We start from the raw sequence: 21,762 nt of genomic DNA on the forward strand, positions 1-21,762 counted from the left end.
AATTACTTCCTATAGAGAAGACAGTTCCAAGTTTGGTTGATCTCTGGTTTTAAAAAATAAATCTGTTACTTTTTAAGTTTTACAACTGAAAAATGTGATACCTTTAGGGAGGTCTTTTGGTGGAATCTGTCTCAGAAGATCAGCATATGGCTGTAAATCTGTTGACTGTTTTAATGAATTCCAGGTTGTTATAAATTCATATGGTGTGGCTTTCTCTAGCTTAGGAATAGACTGTGGCAATCCAAAACTTGTTGGCTTGATTGTAGATGACTTTATCCCACTAGAAGGCTGTGTTGATTTCTTTTCCTTTTGTTTCTCTTTGAATTTTTCTGAATCTGTTTTTGTTTCTTTTGACTTTGTTTCAAGTGTCCTTTTTTGTTCCTGCTTTGAAGAAGACCCCTTTTTAGCTGACTGTTTATCGATCTTTGTGTCTACCTTTGTTGATGTACTAGGTGATTTGGATACTTTAGGCTGGTCTTTTGAACCTGAAAAACCATAACAATTTTATAAATATATAGAAGTTCTAAAATTACATTCTATAATTAATGCAACTAATAAACTGTTGACACAGAGATATGACTTGTTGGTATGTTTTTTTGATAATAAAATGCATATTCTAATATTAAAATGGTAATACTTTCACTTAAAATACTTTGTTAACTATGCAAAACATCCAAAGTCATTGAACCATGACTGAAGATTCAGGGCCAAATAATCTCAACTGAAAAGAGATATGCTAATGATAATACAACTGCATACCTAATATGATTTACTTGTCATAAGTGCTTTCTCTTAAACTGACCTAATCACAATTTTTAACATGTAAACAATGCAAAAATTCTAGTGTCAATGAACCATAATAGAGAGTGTGTGTTGAGGTGAGACAAAAATGTTGAGATCTTCCAATGAAAGTGTGTGTCAACTGTCGTCTCAAAAATAATATAAGCAGAAACTGTCAAGTCCAGTGTTAAGTATGGAAAACCCAAAAAATCACTTGTAATCAAAATTTAAATAACAGGTTCACACCATCATGTCATGCAGAAGAATATGTGGTGGAATTCTGTCAATTGGTTTTCAATGAGTTGCAGATTTACAAACTGATATAAGCAGAAATTGTTTAGTCTATGTTTTTGTATGGAAATCCCCAAAATCAACCAGATTAAAAATTAAAACAGCAGGAGCGCAGCTTCATGTCCCGAACACTGTCGAGCCATTTTTAAAGAGTTGCTGATTCAAAAAGTGTGATGCCCACAACATTGCGAGCGATTCTTGCGTGTTGTTTCAGCTGAATGCTGTTTAGCAATACAATAAACCTACAGATTGACAATATGAATGGCTGTCTCACCTTTTACAAACATCATGAATTTTTTTTATATGAAACTTAATTTCAATTGAAAATTGAAAAATGCCTTAGAAATCGTCTTTATTTTGTCATGTTTATAATATATTGATCTAACCTTCCTCCTCAGAATCTGAGTCTGTTTCTTCAATAACTATCCTCTTCCTTGGCTTGTTTTCAGCAGGTTTCCCCATCTGTTTCTTTAAGGAATTAAATTCCTATAAGTTAAAAACACAGGTTTAGATGAGTACTAATTCATGCATCTCCTACATCGCTTTATATTTGCTTTCATTTTTTTAATATTTAAAGTATCAGGAGTTTTCTGAATTCTATAAAAATTCAATGGATAAAATGTCATTAACGTCATGGATAATTTTTTCCAATTATTTTAAAAACTGATTGAATGTTGCAATTAAAATTTATTTCGCCACAACAATGTTCATGGATATTTTACAGATTAGAGAAAACCTATTTTGGTCATTAAATTCTTTCCTGTTCTCAAAGACATTTTATTTTGATATTTTTTTTGCTTGTGTAATGAATATCTAGTATCTACCTCTCTCCATAAAGCCTTCACTAAATCCATTTCTTTTTTAGCTGCTGTATTTTTAGGATCTACTTTCAACAGCTGATTTAAATCTTCTAAACTCGCTTTGTGTTTCTCCAACATCTGAAATATATTTCTTGTGTTAGATACTAATTTAAATTAATATTCTATGGAAACTACTTTCAACAACTGATTCATATCTATACAGCTTCTTCTAAATCTTTTATGTAAAAATATCTTTATAAAATGGTCCTTAAAAACTCCAATGTTCTTGAAAATATGAAATGATTTAGGCTCATTAAGGAAAATTGTATTTTGGTGGATATTTAATTTCGTGGTTTTACTTGAGTCTGCATTCAAACCTATAGAAAATATGTACTTAGTTGACAATTTAAATTCGTGGTTCGTGTGTACCCACAAAAATAAGTATCCCACGAATAATAATGAATTCACAGTATATTAATTATTACATATTTAGATGCAGTTCAAAGAGTTCTAAATGCATACAAAATTTCATAAAAATCACAAACACCATCTGGTATGGAGTATAGTTATTTTATCATTTATCTTTAATGTAATATATCTTAATAAAATGCTCTGCTGGGGCGCAGCTTGATACGACCGCAGAGGTCGAACCCTGAACAGTTGGGGCAAGTATGGACACAACATTGAAGCTTGATACAGCACTGAATTTGGATTGTAATTAAATATTTGACACAGCATAGGTTTCTGACACAGAATGAAAGTGGTCTAAGAACTTAAAAATTTTTAATTTACCTATTCAAACCATATCATTATTATTTGCTTTTATATATAAATCAGAAATAACCAATTTAAAATGGAAAATTTTAAAGAAAAAAAAAGAAAAAAAAAAAACCCCAAATTTTTTGAACCCCCTTATGATTCATCACCCCAAACTCAATCCCAGCCTTCCCTTTGTGGTATGATACCTTGCAGTACAATTTTAGAGAGATCCATACACTTGAAAACAAGTAATTGTCTGGAAACTAGAAAAATGCTTGTTTTTTGGCCCCTTTTTGGCCCCAAATTCCTAAACGTTTAGGGCAATTACCCCCAAATTCCTAAACGTTTAGGGCAATTACCCCCAAACTCAAACCCAGCTTTCCCTTTGTGATATGGAACCTTGCAGTACAATTTCATAAAGATCCATACACTTACACACAAGTTATTGTCCTGAAACTAGAAAAATGCTTGTTTTTTTGCCCTTTTATGGCCCCTAATTACTAAAATTTTGAGGGAATTACCCCCAAAATCAATCCCAGCCTTCCCTTTGTGGTATGGTACCTTGCAGTACAATTTCAGAGAGATCCATACACTTGAACACAAGTTATTGTCTGGAAACTAGAAAAATGCTTATTTTTGGCCCCTTTTACCTAAAATATTTGGGCAATTACGCCCAAACTCAATTCCAGCTTTCCCTTTGTGATATGGAACCTTGTAGTACAATTTCATAAAGATCCATACACTTACACACAAGTTATTGTCATGAAACTAGAAACATGCTTGTTTTTTGCCCCTTTTTTGCCCCTAATTCCTAAAATTTGGAGGCAATTACCCCCAAAATCAATCCCAGCATTCCCTTTGTGATATGGAACCTTGTGATACAATGTCAGAGAGATCCATAGACTTACACACAAGTTATTGTCATGAAACTAGAAAAATGCTTGTTTTTTGCCCCTTTTTGGCCCCTAATTCCTAAAATTTGGAGGCAATTACCCCCAAAATCAATCCACGCATTCCCTTTGTGATATGGAACCTTGTGGTACAATGTCAGAGAGATCCATACACTTACACACAAGTTATGTCTGGAAGTTACAAAAATGCTTATTTTTGGCCCCTTTTTGACCCCTAATTCCTTAACTGTTGGTACCATAACCCCCAAAATCAATCCCCACCTTCCTTTTGTGGTATTGAACCTTATGGTAAAATTTCATTGAGATCCATTCACTTAAACTAAAGTTAGAGTGCGAAAACTAATGTGTCTTCGGACGACGACGACGCCAACGTCATACCAATATACGACCACAAAAATTTTTTTGCGGTCGTATAAAAATTACTGTATAATTAATACTATATATATATATATATATATATATAAGTCTAGAGATTTGCACAACGATACTAATATAAGATGGTATTATACGAAGATGTTGTTAATAAATCGTGTTGACAAATACTTCGGCTTAACAAATAGCCTTCTTCGGTGTCAATTATTTTAACAATACTGTTAATATTGTTAAAATAATTGACACCGAAGAAGGCTATTTGTTAAGCCGAAGTATTTGTCAACACGATTTATTAACAACATCTTCGTATAATACCATCTTATATTAGTATCGTTGTGCAAATCTCTAGACTTATATAATTTTTTTCCTTATCTGCACAGTATCGTCTATTCTAGACGATCCGGTACATAGTAAATTTGCTGGTTGGTCCTTTTTATAGACTTCTATATACATATATATATATATACAAGTCTAAATTGAAAACAACGTTCAAACCTATGATTGTGTTGGATAAAAACCGCAATTTTTATACGTGTGCATGCAAAAACAAATTTCTTGTTAGAGGGGTCTAAATACAGCACAAACAACATTTTCCAAAAGACCAAAAAAGTGAAGAAGTATATTTTAACAAAACGCATTTGACTAACAGGTCTAACAACAAATGTTCTTAAACCCTGCTGACTGCCATTGGTGATTGCCAAATAAACGGATCACAAGGTGTAATAAATGGATCTTAATTAAAAATTTAATACCAAAAAGAAAACAATAAACTTGCGGAAAAGATGGTATACCGCAAACAAAGGTGCAAAGATTTTTGTAGACCATATCTGGATTTCGACAATTAATGTCTCTTCAGTGATGTTAGGAATCGAAACAGTATTTGGAAGGCCATGTAATTTACCTCAATTTAGGATAGACTCTCGAATTTTGAGGAGTCAAATTAGGATGAACCGATCATATAAACCCGAAGGCAAATATAATACAAGCCAAAACGAAAAAATATAAACAAGTCTGAATTGAAAACAACGTTCAAACCTATGATTGTGTTGGATAAATACCGTCATTTTATACGTGTGCATGCAAAACAAATTTCTTGGCAGAGGGGTCTAAATACAGCACAAACAACATTTTCCAAAAGACCAAAAAAGTGAAAAAGTATATTTTAACAAAACGCATTTGACTAACAGGTCGAACAAAAAATGTTCTTAAACCCTGCTGACTGCCATTGGCAATTGCCAAATAAACGGATCACAAGGTGTAATAAATGGATCTTAATTAAAAATTTATAACCAAACAGAAAACAATAAACGTGCGGCAAAGATGGTATACCGCAAACAAAGGTGCAAAGATTTTTGTACACCATATCCGGATTTCGACAATTTATGTCTCTTCAGTGATGTTAGGAATCGAAACAGTATTTGGAAGGCCATGTAATTTACCTCAATTTAGGATAGACTCTCGAATTTTGACGAGTCAAATTAGGATGAAAGGATAATATAAACCCGAAGGCAAATATAATACAAGCCCAAATGAAAAAATATAAACAAGTCTAAATTGTAAACAACATTCAAACCTATGATTGCGTTGGATAAAAACTGCAATTTTTATACGTGTGCATGCAAAACAAATTTCTTGGCAGAGGGGTCTAAATACAGCACAAACAACATTTTCCAAAAGACCAAAAAAGTGAAAAAGAATATTTTAACAAAACGCATTTGACTAACAGGTCGAACAACAAATGTTCTAAAACCCTGCTGACTGCCATTGGCAATTGCCAAATAAACGGATTACAAGGTGTAATTAATGGATCTTAATTAAAAATTTAATACCAAACAGAAAACAATAAACGTGCAGCAAAGATGGTATACCGCAAACAAAGGTGCAAAGATTTTTGTACACCATATCCGGATTTCGACAATTAATGTCTCTTCAGTGATGTTAGGAATCGAAACAGTATTTGGAAGGCCATGTAATTTACCTCAATTTAGGATAGACTCTCGAATTTTGAGGAGTCAAATTAGGATGAACGGATCATATAAACCCGAAGGCAAATATAATACAAGCCCAAACGAAAAAATATAAACAAGTCTGAATTGAAAACAACATTCAAACCTATGATTGCGTTGGATAAAAACCGCAATTTTTATACGTGTGCATGCAAAACAAATTTCTTGGCAGAGGGGTCTAAATACAGCACAAACAACATTTTCCAAAAGACCAAAAAAGTGAAAAAGTATATTTTAACAAAACGCATTTGACTAGCAGGTCGAACAACTGATGTTCTTAAACCCTGCTGACTGCCATTGGCGATTGCCAAATAAACGGATCACAAGATGTAACAAAATGGATCTTATAATAATTTATAACCAAACAGAAAACAATAAACGTGCGGAAAAGATGGTATACCGCAAACATGAGGTGCAAAAATTTGTACACCATATCCGGATTTCGACAATTAATGTCTCTTCAGTGATGTTAGGAATCGAAACGGTATTTGGAAGGCCATATAATTAACCTCAATTTAGTACAGACTCTTGAATTTTGAAAGAGTCGAAATAGGATGAACGGATCATATAAACCCGAAGGCAAATATAATACAAGCCCAAATGAAAAAATATAAACAAGTCTAAATTGAAAACAACGTTCAAACCTATGATTGCGTTTGATAAAAACCGCAATTTTTATACGTGTGCATGCAAAACAAATTCTTGGCAGAGGGGTCTAAATACAGCACAAACAACATTTTCCAAAAGACCAAAAAAGTGAAAAAGTATATTTTAACAAAACGCATTTGACTAGCAGGTCGAACAACTGATGTTCTTAAACCCTGCTGACTGACATTGGCGATTGCCAAATAAACGGATCACCAGATGTAACAAAATGGATCTTATAATAATTTATAACCAAACAGAAAACAATAAACGTGCGGAAAAAATGGTATACAGCAAACATGAGGTGCAAAAATTTGTACACCATATCCGGATTTTGACAATTAATGTCTCTTCAGTGATGTTAGGAATCGAAATGGTATTTGGAAGGCCATATAATTTACCTCAATTAAGGATAGACTCTTGAATTTTGAAGAGTCAAAATAGGATGAACGGATCATATAACCCGAAGGCAAATATAATACAAGCCCAAACGAAAAAATATAAACAAGTCTAAATTGAAAACAACATTCAAACCTATGATTGCGTTGGATAAAAACCGCAATTTTTATACATGTGCATGCAAAACAAATTTCTTGGTAGAGGGGTCTAAATACAGCACAAACAACATAAATCCAAAAGACCAAAAAAGTGAAAAAGTATATTTTAACAAAACGCATTTGACTAGCAGGTCGAACAACTGATGTTCTTTAACCCTGCTGACTGACATTGGCGATTGCCAAATAAACGGATCACCAGATGTAACAAAATGGATCTTATAATAATTTATAACCAAACAGAAAACAATAAACGTGCGGAAAAGATGGTATACCGCAAACATGAGGTGCAAAAATTTGTACACCATATCCGGATTTCGACAATTAATGTCTCTTCAGTGATGTTAGGAATCGAAACGGTGTTTGGAAGGCCATATAATTTACCTCAATTTAGTACAGACTCTTGAATTTTGAAAGAGTCGAAATAGGATGAACGGATCATATAAACCCGAAGGCAAATATAATACAAGCCCAAATGAAAAAATATAAACAAGTCTAAATTGTAAAAAACATTCAAACCTATGATTGCGTTGGATAAAAACTGCAATTTTTATACGTGTGCATGCAAAACAAATTTCTTGGCAGAGGGGTCTAAATACAGCACAAACAACATTTTCCAAAAGACCAAAAAAGTGAAAAAGAATATTTTAACAAAACGCATTTGACTAACAGGTCGAACAACAAATGTTCTTAAACCCTGCTGACTGCCATTGGCAATTGCCAAATAAACGGATCACAAGGTGTAATAAATGGATCTTAATTAAAAATTTAATACCAAACAGAAAACAATAAACGTGCGGCAAAGATGGTATACCGCAAACAAAGGTGCAAAGATTTTTGTACACCATATCCGGATTTCGACAATTAATGTCTCTTCAGTGATGTTAGGAATCAAAACAGTATTTGGAAGGCCATGTAATTTACCTCAATTTAGGATAGACTCTCGAATTTTGAGGAGTCAAATTAGGATGAACGGATCATATAAACCTGAAGGCAAATATAATACAAGCCCAAACGAAAAAATATAAACAAGTCTGAATTGAAAACAACATTCAAACCTATGATTGCGTTGGATAAAAACCGCAATTTTTATACGTGTGCATGCAAAACAAATTTCTTGGCAGAGGGGTCTAAATACAGCACAAACAACATTTTCCAAAAGACCAAAAAAGTGAAAAAGTATATTTTAACAAAACGCATTTGACTAGCAGGTCGAACAACTGATGTTCTTAAACCCTGCTGACTGCCATTGGCGATTGCCAAATAAACGGATCACAAGATGTAACAAAATGGATCTTATAATAATTTATAACCAAACAGAAAACAATAAACGTGCGGAAAAGATGGTATACCGCAAACATGAGGTGCAAAAATTTGTACACCATATCCGGATTTCGACAATTAATGTCTCTTCAGTGATGTTAGGAATCGAAACGATATTTGGAAGGCCATATAATTAACCTCAATTTAGTACAGACTCTTGAATTTTGAAAGAGTCGAAATAGGATGAACGGATCATATAAACCCGAAGGCAAATATAATACAAGCCCAAATGAAAAAATATAAACAAGTCTAAATTGAAAACAACGTTCAAACCTATGATTGCGTTTGATAAAAAACGCAATTTTTATACGTGTGCATGCAAAATAAATTCTTGGCAGAGGGGTCTAAATACAGCACAAACAACATTTTCCAAAAGACCAAAAAAGTGAAAAAGTATATTTTAACAAAACGCATTTGACTAGCAGGTCGAACAACTGATGTTCTTAAACCCTGCTGACTGACATTGGCGATTGCCAAATAAACGGATCACCAGATGTAACAAAATGGATCTTATAATAGTTTATAACCAAACAGAAAACAATAAACGTGCGGAAAAAATGGTATACAGCAAACATGAGGTGCAAAAATTTGTACACCATATCCGGATTTTGACAATTAATGTGTCTTCAGTGATGTTAGGAATCGAAATGGTATTTGGAAGGCCATATAATTTACCTCAATTAAGGATAGACTCTTGAATTTTGAAAGAGTCGAAATAGGATGAACGGATCATATAAACCCGAAGGCAAATATAATACAAGCCCAAATGAAAAAATATAAACAAGTCTAAATTGTAAACAACATTCAAACCTATGATTGCGTTGGATAAAAACTGCAATTTTTATACGTGTGCATGCAAAACAAATTTCTTGGCAGAGGGGTCTAAATACAGCACAAACAACATTTTCCAAAAGACCAAAAAAGTGAAAAAGAATATTTTAACAAAACGCATTTGACTAACAGGTCGAACAACAAATGTTCTTAAACCCTGCTGACTGCCATTGGCAATTGCCAAATAAACGGATCACAAGGTGTAATAAATGGATCTTAATTAAAAATTTAATACCAAACAGAAAACAATAAACGTGCGGCAAAGATGGTATACCACAAACAAAGGTGCAAAGATTTTTGTACACCATATCCGGATTTCGACAATTAATGTCTCTTCAGTGATGTTAGGAATCGAAACAGTATTTGGAAGGCCATGTAATTTACCTCAATTTAGGATAGACTCTCGAATTTTGAGGAGTCAAATTAGGATGAACGGATCATATAAACCTGAAGGCAAATATAATACAAGACCAAACGAAAAAATATAAACAAGTCTGAATTGAAAACAACATTCAAACCTATGATTGCGTTGGATAAAAACCGCAATTTTTATACGTGTGCATGCAAAACAAATTTCTTGGCAGAGGGGTCTAAATACAGCACAAACAACATTTTCCAAAAGACCAAAAAAGTGAAAAAGTATATTTTAACAAAACGCATTTGACTAGCAGGTCGAACAACTGATGTTCTTAAACCCTGCTGACTGCCATTGGCGATTGCCAAATAAACGGATCACAAGATGTAACAAAATGGATCTTATAATAATTTATAACCAAACAGAAAACAATAAACGTGCGGAAAAGATGGTATACCGCAAACATGAGGTGCAAAAATTTGTACACCATATCCGGATTTCGACAATTAATGTCTCTTCAGTGATGTTAGGAATCGAAACGGTATTTGGAAGGCCATATAATTAACCTCAATTTAATAAAGACTCTTGAATTTTGAAAGAGTCGAAATAGGATGAACGGATCATATAAACCCGAAGGCAAATATAATACAAGCCCAAACGAAAAAATATAAACAAGTCTGAATTGAAAACAACATTCAAACCTATGATTGCGTTTGATAAAAACCGCAATTTTTATACGTGTGCATGCAAAACAAATTCTTGGCAGAGGGGTCTAAATACAGCACAAACAACATTTTCCAAAAGACCAAAAAAGTGAAAAAGTATATTTTAACAAAACGCATTTGACTAGCAGATCGAACAACTGATGTTCTTAAACCCTGCTGACTGACATTGGCGATTGCCAAATAAACGGATCACCAGATGTAACAAAATGGATCTTATAATAGTTTATAACCAAACAGAAAACAATAAACGTGCGGAAAAAATGGTATACAGCAAACATGAGGTGCAAAGATTTTTGTACACCATATCCGGATTTCGACAATTAATGTCTCTTCAGTGATGTTAGGAATCGAAACGGTATTTGGAAGGCCATGTAATTTACCTCAATTTAGGATAGACTCTCGAATTTTGAGGAGTCAAATTAGGATGAACGGATCATATAAACCTGAAGGCAAATATAATACAAGCCCAAACGAAAAAATATTAACAAGTCTGAATTGAAAACAACATTCAAACCTATGATTGCGTTGGATAAAAACTGCAATTTTTATACGTGTGCATGCAAAACAAATTTCTTGGCAGAGGGGTCTAAATACAGCACAAACAACATTTTCCAAAAGACCAAAAAAGTGAAAAAGAATATTTTAACAAAACGCATTTGACTAACAGGTCGAACAACAAATGTTCTTAAACCCTGCTGACTGCCATTGGCAATTGCCAAATAAACGGATCACAAGGTGTAATAAATGGATCTTAATTAAAAATTTAATACCAAACAGAAAACAATAAACGTGCGGCAAAGATGGTATACCACAAACAAAGGTGCAAAGATTTTTGTACACCATATCCGGATTTCGACAATTAATGTCTCTTCAGTGATGTTAGGAATCGAAACAGTATTTGGAAGGCCATGTAATTTACCTCAATTTAGGATAGACTCTCGAATTTTGAGGAGTCAAATTAGGATGAACGGATCATATAAACCTGAAGGCAAATATAATACAAGACCAAACGAAAAAATATAAACAAGTCTGAATTGAAAACAACATTCAAACCTATGATTGCGTTGGATAAAAACCGCAATTTTTATACGTGTGCATGCAAAACAAATTTCTTGGCAGAGGGGTCTAAATACAGCACAAACAACATTTTCCAAAAGACCAAAAAAGTGAAAAAGTATATTTTAACAAAACGCATTTGACTAGCAGGTCGAACAACTGATGTTCTTAAACCCTGCTGACTGCCATTGGCGATTGCCAAATAAACGGATCACAAGATGTAACAAAATGGATCTTATAATAATTTATAACCAAACAGAAAACAATAAACGTGCGGAAAAGATGGTATACCGCAAACATGAGGTGCAAAAATTTGTACACCATATCCGGATTTCGACAATTAATGTCTCTTCAGTGATGTTAGGAATCGAAACGGTATTTGGAAGGCCATATAATTAACCTCAATTTAATAAAGACTCTTGAATTTTGAAAGAGTCGAAATAGGATGAACGGATCATATAAACCCGAAGGCAAATATAATACAAGCCCAAACGAAAAAATATAAACAAGTCTGAATTGAAAACAACATTCAAACCTATGATTGCGTTTGATAAAAACCGCAATTTTTATACGTGTGCATGCAAAACAAATTCTTGGCAGAGGGGTCTAAATACAGCACAAACAACATTTTCCAAAAGACCAAAAAAGTGAAAAAGTATATTTTAACAAAACGCATTTGACTAGCAGATCGAACAACTGATGTTCTTAAACCCTGCTGACTGACATTGGCGATTGCCAAATAAACGGATCACCAGATGTAACAAAATGGATCTTATAATAGTTTATAACCAAACAGAAAACAATAAACGTGCGGAAAAAATGGTATACAGCAAACATGAGGTGCAAAGATTTTTGTACACCATATCCGGATTTCGACAATTAATGTCTCTTCAGTGATGTTAGGAATCGAAACGGTATTTGGAAGGCCATGTAATTTACCTCAATTTAGGATAGACTCTCGAATTTTGAGGAGTCAAATTAGGATGAACGGATCATATAAACCTGAAGGCAAATATAATACAAGCCCAAACGAAAAAATATTAACAAGTCTGAATTGAAAACAACATTCAAACCTATGATTGCGTTGGATAAAAACTGCAATTTTTATACGTGTGCATGCAAAACAAATTCTTGGCAGAGGGGTCTAAATACAGCACAAACAACATTTTCCAAAAGACCAAAAAAGTGAAAAAGTATATTTTAACAAAACGCATTTGACTAGCAGGTCGAACAACTGATGTTCTTAAACCCTGCTGACTGACATTGGCGATTGCCAAATAAACGGATCACCAGATGTAACAAAATGGATCTTATAATAGTTTATAACCAAACAGAAAACAATAAACGTGCGGAAAAAATGGTATACAGCAAACATGAGGTGCAAAAATTTGTACACCATATCCGGATTTTGACAATTAATGTGTCTTCAGTGATGTTAGGAATCGAAATGGTATTTGGAAGGCCATATAATTTACCTCAATTAAGGATAGACTCTTGAATTTTGAAGAGTCAAAATAGGATGAACGGATCATATAACCCGAAGGCAAATATAATACAAGCCCAAACGAAAAAATATAAACAAGTCTAAATTGAAAACAACATTCAAACCTATGATTGCGTTGGATAAAAACCGCAATTTTTATACGTGTGCATGCAAAACAAATTTCTTGGTAGAGGGGTCTAAATACAGCACAAACAACATTAATCCAAAAGACCAAAAAAGTGAAAAAGTATATTTTAACAAAACGCATTTGACTAGCAGGTCGAACAACTGATGTTTTTAAACCCTGCTGACTGACATTGGCGATTGCCAAATAAACGGATCACCAGATGTAACAAAATGGATCTTATAATAATTTATAACCAAACAGAAAACAATAAACTTGCGGAGAAGATGGTATACCGCAAACATGAGGTGCAAAAATTTGTACACCCTATCCGGATTTCAACAATTAATGTCTCTTCAGTGATGTTAGGAATCAAAACGGTATTTGGAAGGCCATATAATTTACCTCAATTTAGGATAGACTCTTGAATTTTGAAAGAGTCGAAATAGGATGAATGGATCATATAAACCTGAAGGCAAATATAATACAAGCCCAAACGAAAAAATATAAACAAGTCTAAATTGAAAACAACGTTCAAACCTATGATTGCGTTGGATAAAAACCGCAATTTTTATACGTGTGCATGCAAAACAAATTTCTTGGCAGAGGGGTCTAAATACAGCACAAACAACATTTTCCAAAAGACCAAAAAAGTGAAAAAGTATATTTTAACAAAAAGCATTTGACTAACAGGTCGAACAACTGATGTTCTTAAACCCTGCTGACTGACATTGGCGATTGCCAAATAAACAGATCACCAGATGTAACAAAATGGATCTTATAATAATTTATAACCAAACAGAAAACAATAAACGTGCAGAAAAAATGGTATACCGCAAACATGAGGTGCAAAAATTTGTACACCATAACCGGATTTTGACAATTAATGTCTCTTCAGTGATGTTAGGAATCGAAACGGTATTTGGAAGGCCATATAATTTACCTAAATTAAGGATAGACTCTTGAATTTTGAAGAGTCGAAATAGGATGAACGGATCATATAACCCGAAGGCAAATATAATACAAGCCCAAACGAAAAAATATAAACAAGTCTAAATTGAAAACAACATTCAAACCTATGATTGCGTTGGATAAAAACCGCAATTTTTACACGTGTGCATGCAAAACAAATTTCTTGGTAGAGGGGTCTAAATACAGCACAAACAACATTAATCCAAAAGACCAAAAAAGTGAAAAAGTATATTTTAACAAAACGCATTTGACTAGCAGGTCGAACAACTGATGTTTTTAAACCCTGCTGACTGACATTGGCGATTGCCAAATAAACGGATCACCAGATGTAACAAAATGGATCTTATAATAATTTATAACCAAACAGAAAACAATAAACTTGCGGAAAAGATGGTATACCGCAAACATGAGGTGCAAAAATTTGTACACCATATCCGGATTTCAACAATTAATGTCTCTTCAGTGATGTTAGGAATCAAAACGGTATTTGGAAGGCCATATAATTTACCTCAATTTAGGATAGACTCTTGAATTTTGAAAGAGTCGAAATAGGATGAATGGATCATATAAACCTGAAGGCAAATATAATACAAGCCCAAACGAAAAAATATAAACAAGTCTAAATTGAAAACAACGTTCAAACCTATGATTGCGTTGGATAAAAACCGCAATTTTTATACGTGTGCATGCAAAACAAATTTCTTGGCAGAGGGGTCTAAATACAGCACAAACAACATTTTCCAAAAGACCAAAAAAGTGAAAAAATATATTTTAACAAAACGCATTTGACTAGCAGGTCGAACAACTGATGTTCTTAAACCCTGCTGACTGACATTGGCGATTGCCAAATAAACGGATCACCAGATGTAACAAAATGGATCTTATAATAATTTATAACCAAACAGAAAACAATAAACGTGCGGAAAAGATGGTTTACCGCAAACATGAGGTGCAAAAAATTGTCTACCATATCCGGATTTCGACAATTAATGTCTCTTCAGTGATGTTAGGAATCGAAACGGTATTTGGAAGGCCATATAATTTACCTCAATTTAGGATAGACTCTTGAATTTTGAAAGAGTCGAAATAGGATGAACGGATCATATAAACTGAAGGCAAATATAATACGAGCCCAAACGAAAAAATATAAACAAGTCTAAATTGAAAACAACGTTTAAACCTATGATTGCGTTGGATAAAAACCGCAATTTATATATATGTATATGCTCGAAAAAGGGCCCTTTAATTGGATTCAATAAATATTCTTATTCTTATTCTTATTCTTCTTATTCATGCACTTTCTAAAAATTGAAGTTCTTGTTTAGCTACTTCCAGTATCCTACCTTTCTAGCCTGAGCTCTCCTAAACAAAGCTTTCACATTATCTTTATCAAGTGACAATGCTGTTGAACAATCTGTTTCTGCTTCTGTAGGCTAAAAAATAAATATCTGATCCATGTAAAGCCACAGGAACTATCCTATCAATTAAAACTCAACTCAAAATAAAAACAATAAAGGTCAAGTAAACCCTATGAGATAGCTGTACATTTTACATTCTACAGAGCAAATACTTCTTGCCTTTTATTGATAAGGTTTTTCGTACGGACGGACAGACTGTGTACAGCATTTACTAGACTTGCTTTCGCAGTTGGGGCAACACAGTTACACAGGTAAAAAATACTTGAAATTTTCCAATGTTATATTCATTTGCTTAATGTTAATTATTATGTTTTTATAAAATTAATTTTAACATATATATTCACATAAAGGTTTGCATTTCTCAACTGTAAAACGACTAACGATTAACAACTTTTAAAACCTACCTTTTGAAGTTTTAGATAACACAGAGATCTGTTTGTGAAACTGACAACCTTTTCTGGTAAAATCTCAATACATTTTGTGTAACATGACACTGCTTTCTGGTATTCACCCTTGAAAATAAAACAAATTGTAATAAACTACAATTATTTATGTATTCTGAACTTATCTGTTATATGTTTGTTTTAATGGAATCAACTTCACTAAGCTTGAACTAATGAAATGACTGGCATCAGCATCTAGCATAGAAGTAAAGAGTAATTTTCAATGGAAATACATGAGTAAAATATCATTATTTTGATTGATAATCATGTATGCCCATTTTATATCAGTTGACATCATCTTGAATCAGATAATGATTTAAATATGTAATACTCCTGGTGACCAAATAGACTTCTAGATTTATTCATATATGATAAATAAGTGGCTTTGTATTCATTTGCCTAATATGAGTTCGACTTGAAAGTTAATTTAATCTCATAATGGTATCCTAAAAATCTTTTCCTTGTATAAAATTACCTTTTGGACAAATGAATTACCCTCTGTCTTTAGTTCATCAAATTTCTCTTCTGGTGATTTATCTTTCACCTTTTCTGCTGTTTTAACACTTTGTGATGAAGATGGAACACTGTTGTTGATTGGCTGACTAGATGCTGATGATGTGACAGATGTGTTGATACGTTGAGATGGTGCAGTGATTGGTACTGAACTGTCTACTATTTCTGGAATTTCCCATGATTGAACAGAAGAAACCCTGGGTAATTTTTCTCTCCATTTTGAACCATCAACTTCTATCAAATGTTTTGAACACCTTCATAATCAAAATAAGTAATACAGTTCTCAAAGTTATGCAAGACAATTGCAAATAATACTTGCATGATATTATAACAACATTTATCCTGCAATCAGCCAACTATTGTACAAATAACAGGTACACAAATAAATTTTTGCTTTATTTGTACTTGTACAAATAAAGTCTCTTGTTACCCCTCTTCCATGTTGAGCAAGCGGTAATGTGGATATTACTTTTTGCGTACCAGTTCATTTTGGGGTCCTCTTCGCGGTCTGCTTTTAAACTATGTCGATTTCTTTGAAAAATTAGAGACTGATTTAGATTTTAACAACTAAAGTTTCAAGTGTTGGGTGTAAATTTCAGGATAAAAACAATATATGTACATTGTATATTTATTGCTCAGAAATTCCTCATATCATCATTTATTCAAGCAAAACACAGACAAGTTTTGGGCTGAAATGGAGTCTGGTTCAAATTCAATCTGGATAAAGCATGTCAATTTGGGAGTTTTGAAGTAAATCTAAAAAGGCTGGAGTACATATAGATTCTACCATTGCATGTAGTGCAATACAATATTTCTTCACTAAAGACAGTTAAAGTTTTAAATATTAAACTGCCAAGAGTAGAGAAATATTATATTGCACAAGATTCTGTAGTGGAATCTGTTTCTCAAATGATTTTAAGACAATATACAGACAAACTTTATCTTTCTTTTTCAATGATCTGCAAAAAGATGTGTTCTTTATATGTGATGCTATCAGATATGGTCACCTTTTTATATGATGTCACAATAAGAAATTCAGAGGAAAGCAAGAAAATTGAAGTTATAATTGACTTACATGAATTTTGACCGATGGAGAACTGAGATTAAACAAAACCCCTGTTGATGAAAATTCAATCAATTGGCTAATAAAGTATGTATCGGCGAAAAACAATAATATGCTTTAAGCATATCCTTATACCTTGGAAATTTTTAAAGATAAAAAGCTTCAACACAACAGAACCTTGTGCAATATAATATTTCTCTACTCTTGGCAGTTTAATACTTAAAGGCGACATCAAATTTGATATTTTTTCTCATAATTACAACACTGATTAAATACTAAACTTATCAACAACAGGTGCAACAAACCTGGCAGATCCCTGAAGTGCCATGTCCACCGACGAGTCTATACTTAAAACATGTTTATAATCTGCATAAGCTGGTCGATACCTAAAAAACAAACATTTTACATGATTTTTGTATAATGTAAAACTATTTTTGCATAGAAGACATGTTGTTGGCTACTGTGGTTAACCCCTTTAAAAATCTACAAATTTATTACATTAAATTTCAGATCATTAACATTGATTAACATACAACTTTCAATCATTTGAATATTGAGAAATTTAGTAGTTTTAATTTCTCAGTCTCAAACATGTTTGTTTCAGAAATCACAACCACAACTTTGTTTTTATTGGTGGAGGAAGCCAGAATGCTGGAGAGAACCACGAACTTCAGCAGGAAAATTGACAATAAGTTTGGAATCAATCGCACCTGCATCGTGCAGTGTTTGAACTCACAACCTCAGTGTCGACAGGCTAGTGATACAGTAGTTGAACAACTAAGACTGAAGCTCCCCCACTTCTTTGGAAGTTTAAAATGAACAAAATTTTATTAATGTTGAAATAAAGAAAATCTATTAGCCTAAAAGCAGTCTTGTTAAAAATGTACAAATTAAATTAAGAGTCCCCTTAAAACTACATTTTTTAAAGAAATGTATCTGATATAACTTTAAGTAAAAAGAAATTGTGTACAAGTCAGGCTATCTAGCTTTTTGTCTGTTTTTTTTTCCCAGAGATGTCTAGTATTAGTGGTTAGTGTTGACTGTTGTACTGTCCAATTTTTTTTGTTTTTCCTGTTATCCTTTTTATATTAAAGAGTATAAAAAAATACTCCTGGTTGTCAAGTTTTATCATATATAAGATCATGATCATGAATTAAAGTGAATTGAAGAATTTTTAATGCATACAATCCATACAATAGTTCAGATTGGCAAAAAAGTTTAACAGAAACACTGAAAGTAATTTCCATTTAATGCAATGGATTTGCAATAAATTTCAGAAGAAATTAAAATAATTGACCAATAAGAATCAAGAATTGACTCTGACAGCCATGTTTTCTATCTTATTGAAAAGAATGCCAAGGTTGGTTGGGATTTCCATGTTGTTTTTAGCAAAAAAAAATGTATAGTATTTTAATAGATTTGAAAGGACATTTTTGTGGCACCTTTCCTGCCAAATATGTCATATAATCAGCATGACATAAAAGATGCTTGAAAATGGTCTCCAAATCAACATATCTGCAACGATTAACAACATTTTGCTTTGTTGGCCTTGTTTTCTGTTTTAATAGACCATCTATACACTATTCCTGTCAAGTTCTTAAATTGGCCCAGTACTTTCAAAAGTGTTGATGACAATGTGATAAATTAAAGCCATTTTTGGAAAGGTGGACTAAAAATCTTTCTATGGAATGATGCCAATACCTAAAATCAGACAACTAAAAATGTTCAATCCTGTTTTTATGTTGTTATTTTTTTACTTGAAATTATTTATTGGTAATTAATAGATTTTTAATCAGAAAACAGGTTACACTGGTTTACCTTTCCAACACTTCATATGCATTGGCTCTTCTAAGCAGAGGTTTGATTGAGTGTGGCACCAGATCTAATGCTGTTGTACAATCTTTAATAGCATGTGGGCAGTCCCCTGTCTTCAGATAACAAGCTGCTCTGTTACTGTATATGAGAGAGATATTAACTCTCTGATCAGTCTTCTCTGCAATTTAAAAAAAAAGTTCTTAAAAACTTGATTTTAGGAAATAATGAAAACATTTGTCAGATACAATATTTTATATAAAGAGTGTGTATTCAAAAGAACTAGAGAAAGCATGCCCATAAAGCCTTGGGCATAGAATTTTAATGTGTGAATCTTTTTTTGCTGTTGTCCTGCAAGTATTTTTTTCTCAGTAAGACATACATGATGCCCAAATATGTATCAAAAGGAAACAGTTGATTCTGGACATGGTCAGGTACACATCCATAGTTAAAAAAATCCTCCTGACAAAGCGAACACACATCATATGCATTCAAACATTCTGGTAATTATAAAACAAATCTAACTTGAAAACTGCTGGAGTTAAGCAGATAAAATATACATCTGGCCTTTGTTAGTCTTGTATCATTTTTAATTTTAGTTTCTTGTGTATAATTTGGAGTTTAGTATGACGTCCATTATTACTGAATTAGTATACATATTTGTTTAGGGGCCAGCTGAAGGACGCCTCCGGGTGCGGGAGTCAGGGATGGGCACGATTACTGACAAATGTAATCGATTAATAATCGATTACATGAAGGTATTTTGTGCAATCGATTAATAATCGATTACTCAGATTTTTGTATGTAATCGATTGCAATCGATTACTTTATCAAAAGTAATTACATTACTTTTCGATTACTGTCAATTACATGCTTCAAAATTTAAAAAAAAAATAAAGTAAGTTAAACACTATTATATTGATCAACGTTTGTATAGTAGATATCTAGAACTTTACCAAAAAAACAGCATTTAAATCATTGTTTCCAAATTATAAGTTGACAGTTGTTATCTAGATGGAATCTCTTACTGAGGATCAGAATTATTAAAAAAATCTTGAAATTTGACTTTCAACATGAATTAGAGATGACATTGCATTCCATCAATCACTTATATATATGTTTAAGGTTTTTTTCAATAATTTTACTTTCGTACTGACTTAAGTTAGCTTTTTTGTTTTTATTCATTTAAAGCAGGTATAGTTATTTACAATGTTGGAAGTTTTCTCTGAAGAAAATATAAAAAAGTAGAATTATTAATTAGTTCAGCTAATTTTAAGGATCAAAATTTATAATTATAATGACAGACATGATTTAATCCTTTTGTTGGAAAACCACCTTAATTATAGGTTATAAAACTGCCAATGGAGTACAATTTATTACCTGGGGCAAAATAATGTAAATCTCCATCTTAAATAGACAAACAGTAATTGAAATAAAAACAAAGTATGTGTCTTATATAGTGATTAGAAGACTTTGATCATCTGATTAGTAAAGACAAGAAGTTTGTTAAGATTTTTTTATTCTATGATAAAATTATAAACAGTATATATTTATAGTGTCAACGAGGGATACATGTATCTTTTTCTGAAAAGAATTTCAATGCATAGGCATTGGTTCATTGTTAAAAGGATTTTGTGTACTTATTTTTTATATACATGTATATCATAACATTATAAGAAATCAACTGTTTATCTTTTCTAAGCTTAAATCTTATTGAAAATTATGCTTTTAGGAAATTTAATACAAATAAGCTTACTACTTTAAGGAAGTACAGAACTTAACTTAAGACACATTCCTTATTTTAAATCTATTTTCTTATTTCAAATCTATTTTCTTATTTTAATATAAAAGGTGTTGACTTATTGACAAGCACATTTTTGTTTCAAAAGCTAGATATAAAGTAAATTATGGTAGGGGATCTGGTTGATCATAATGCAGCTTGAGACAATAGATAGAAATATAAAGGCAGTTGATAAACTCTTAAGTCATATCAGTACTTCAAAGTGATGAATACATACACGTTTTCATTTAAAATAGGTTATATTTCATCAAACTATTTTACTAAAGTAATCGAAATGTAATCGAAAGTAATCGATGATTACATCATGGTTTTTGCTGTAATCGATTAAATTACGATTACATGTAATCAAAAATGTCTTCGATTACAGATTACTGTCGATTACTGGAAAAAATGTAATCAATTACAATCGATTACGATTACAGATTACGATTACCCCATCCCTGGCGGGAGTTTCTCGCTGCATTGAAGACCCATTAGTGGCCTTCGGCTGTTGTCTGCTCTATGGTCGGGTTGTTGTCTCTTTGACACATTCCCAATTTTCATTCTCAATTTTATCCCTATATTAAAGTTTATAAACATTCAACCAAAGTTCAACTACCACTCATGCTGTTAATCGTATATCAAAATAAAAGTAAACAGGGCATACAAACAAGCAGAACATTTGTGTAGTGTTAACCTTTTATATGAAGTTAGTTTTGTTAATAAAATGAAGCATTTTATGCAAA

At 32.5% G+C, this 21,762-nt stretch overlaps 1 protein-coding gene across 2 annotated transcripts in view; it reads right to left on the reverse strand.

Moving 5' to 3' along the window:
- Nucleotides 1-21,762, reverse strand: part of LOC127730585 (sperm-associated antigen 1-like) — a 67,053-nt gene that overhangs the window by 8,604 nt on the left and 36,687 nt on the right. For both annotated transcript variants that reach the window (XM_052239043.1, XM_052239044.1), the window contains exons 13-20: nt 19,243-19,417; nt 17,730-17,810; nt 16,324-16,615; nt 15,810-15,917; nt 15,331-15,420; nt 1,896-2,009; nt 1,458-1,557; nt 102-485 (exon numbers count right to left, since the gene is read on the reverse strand). In XM_052239043.1, coding sequence (XP_052095003.1) covers nt 102-485; nt 1,458-1,557; nt 1,896-2,009; nt 15,331-15,420; nt 15,810-15,917; nt 16,324-16,615; nt 17,730-17,810; nt 19,243-19,417 — 1,344 coding nt within the window. The remainder of the gene's footprint in view (nt 1-101; nt 486-1,457; nt 1,558-1,895; nt 2,010-15,330; nt 15,421-15,809; nt 15,918-16,323; nt 16,616-17,729; nt 17,811-19,242; nt 19,418-21,762) is intronic.

This window comes from Mytilus californianus, unplaced genomic scaffold (genome assembly GCF_021869535.1).
Source record: "Mytilus californianus isolate M0D057914Y unplaced genomic scaffold, xbMytCali1.0.p SCAF_2, whole genome shotgun sequence".
Classification (NCBI taxonomy): domain Eukaryota; kingdom Metazoa; phylum Mollusca; class Bivalvia; order Mytilida; family Mytilidae; genus Mytilus; species Mytilus californianus.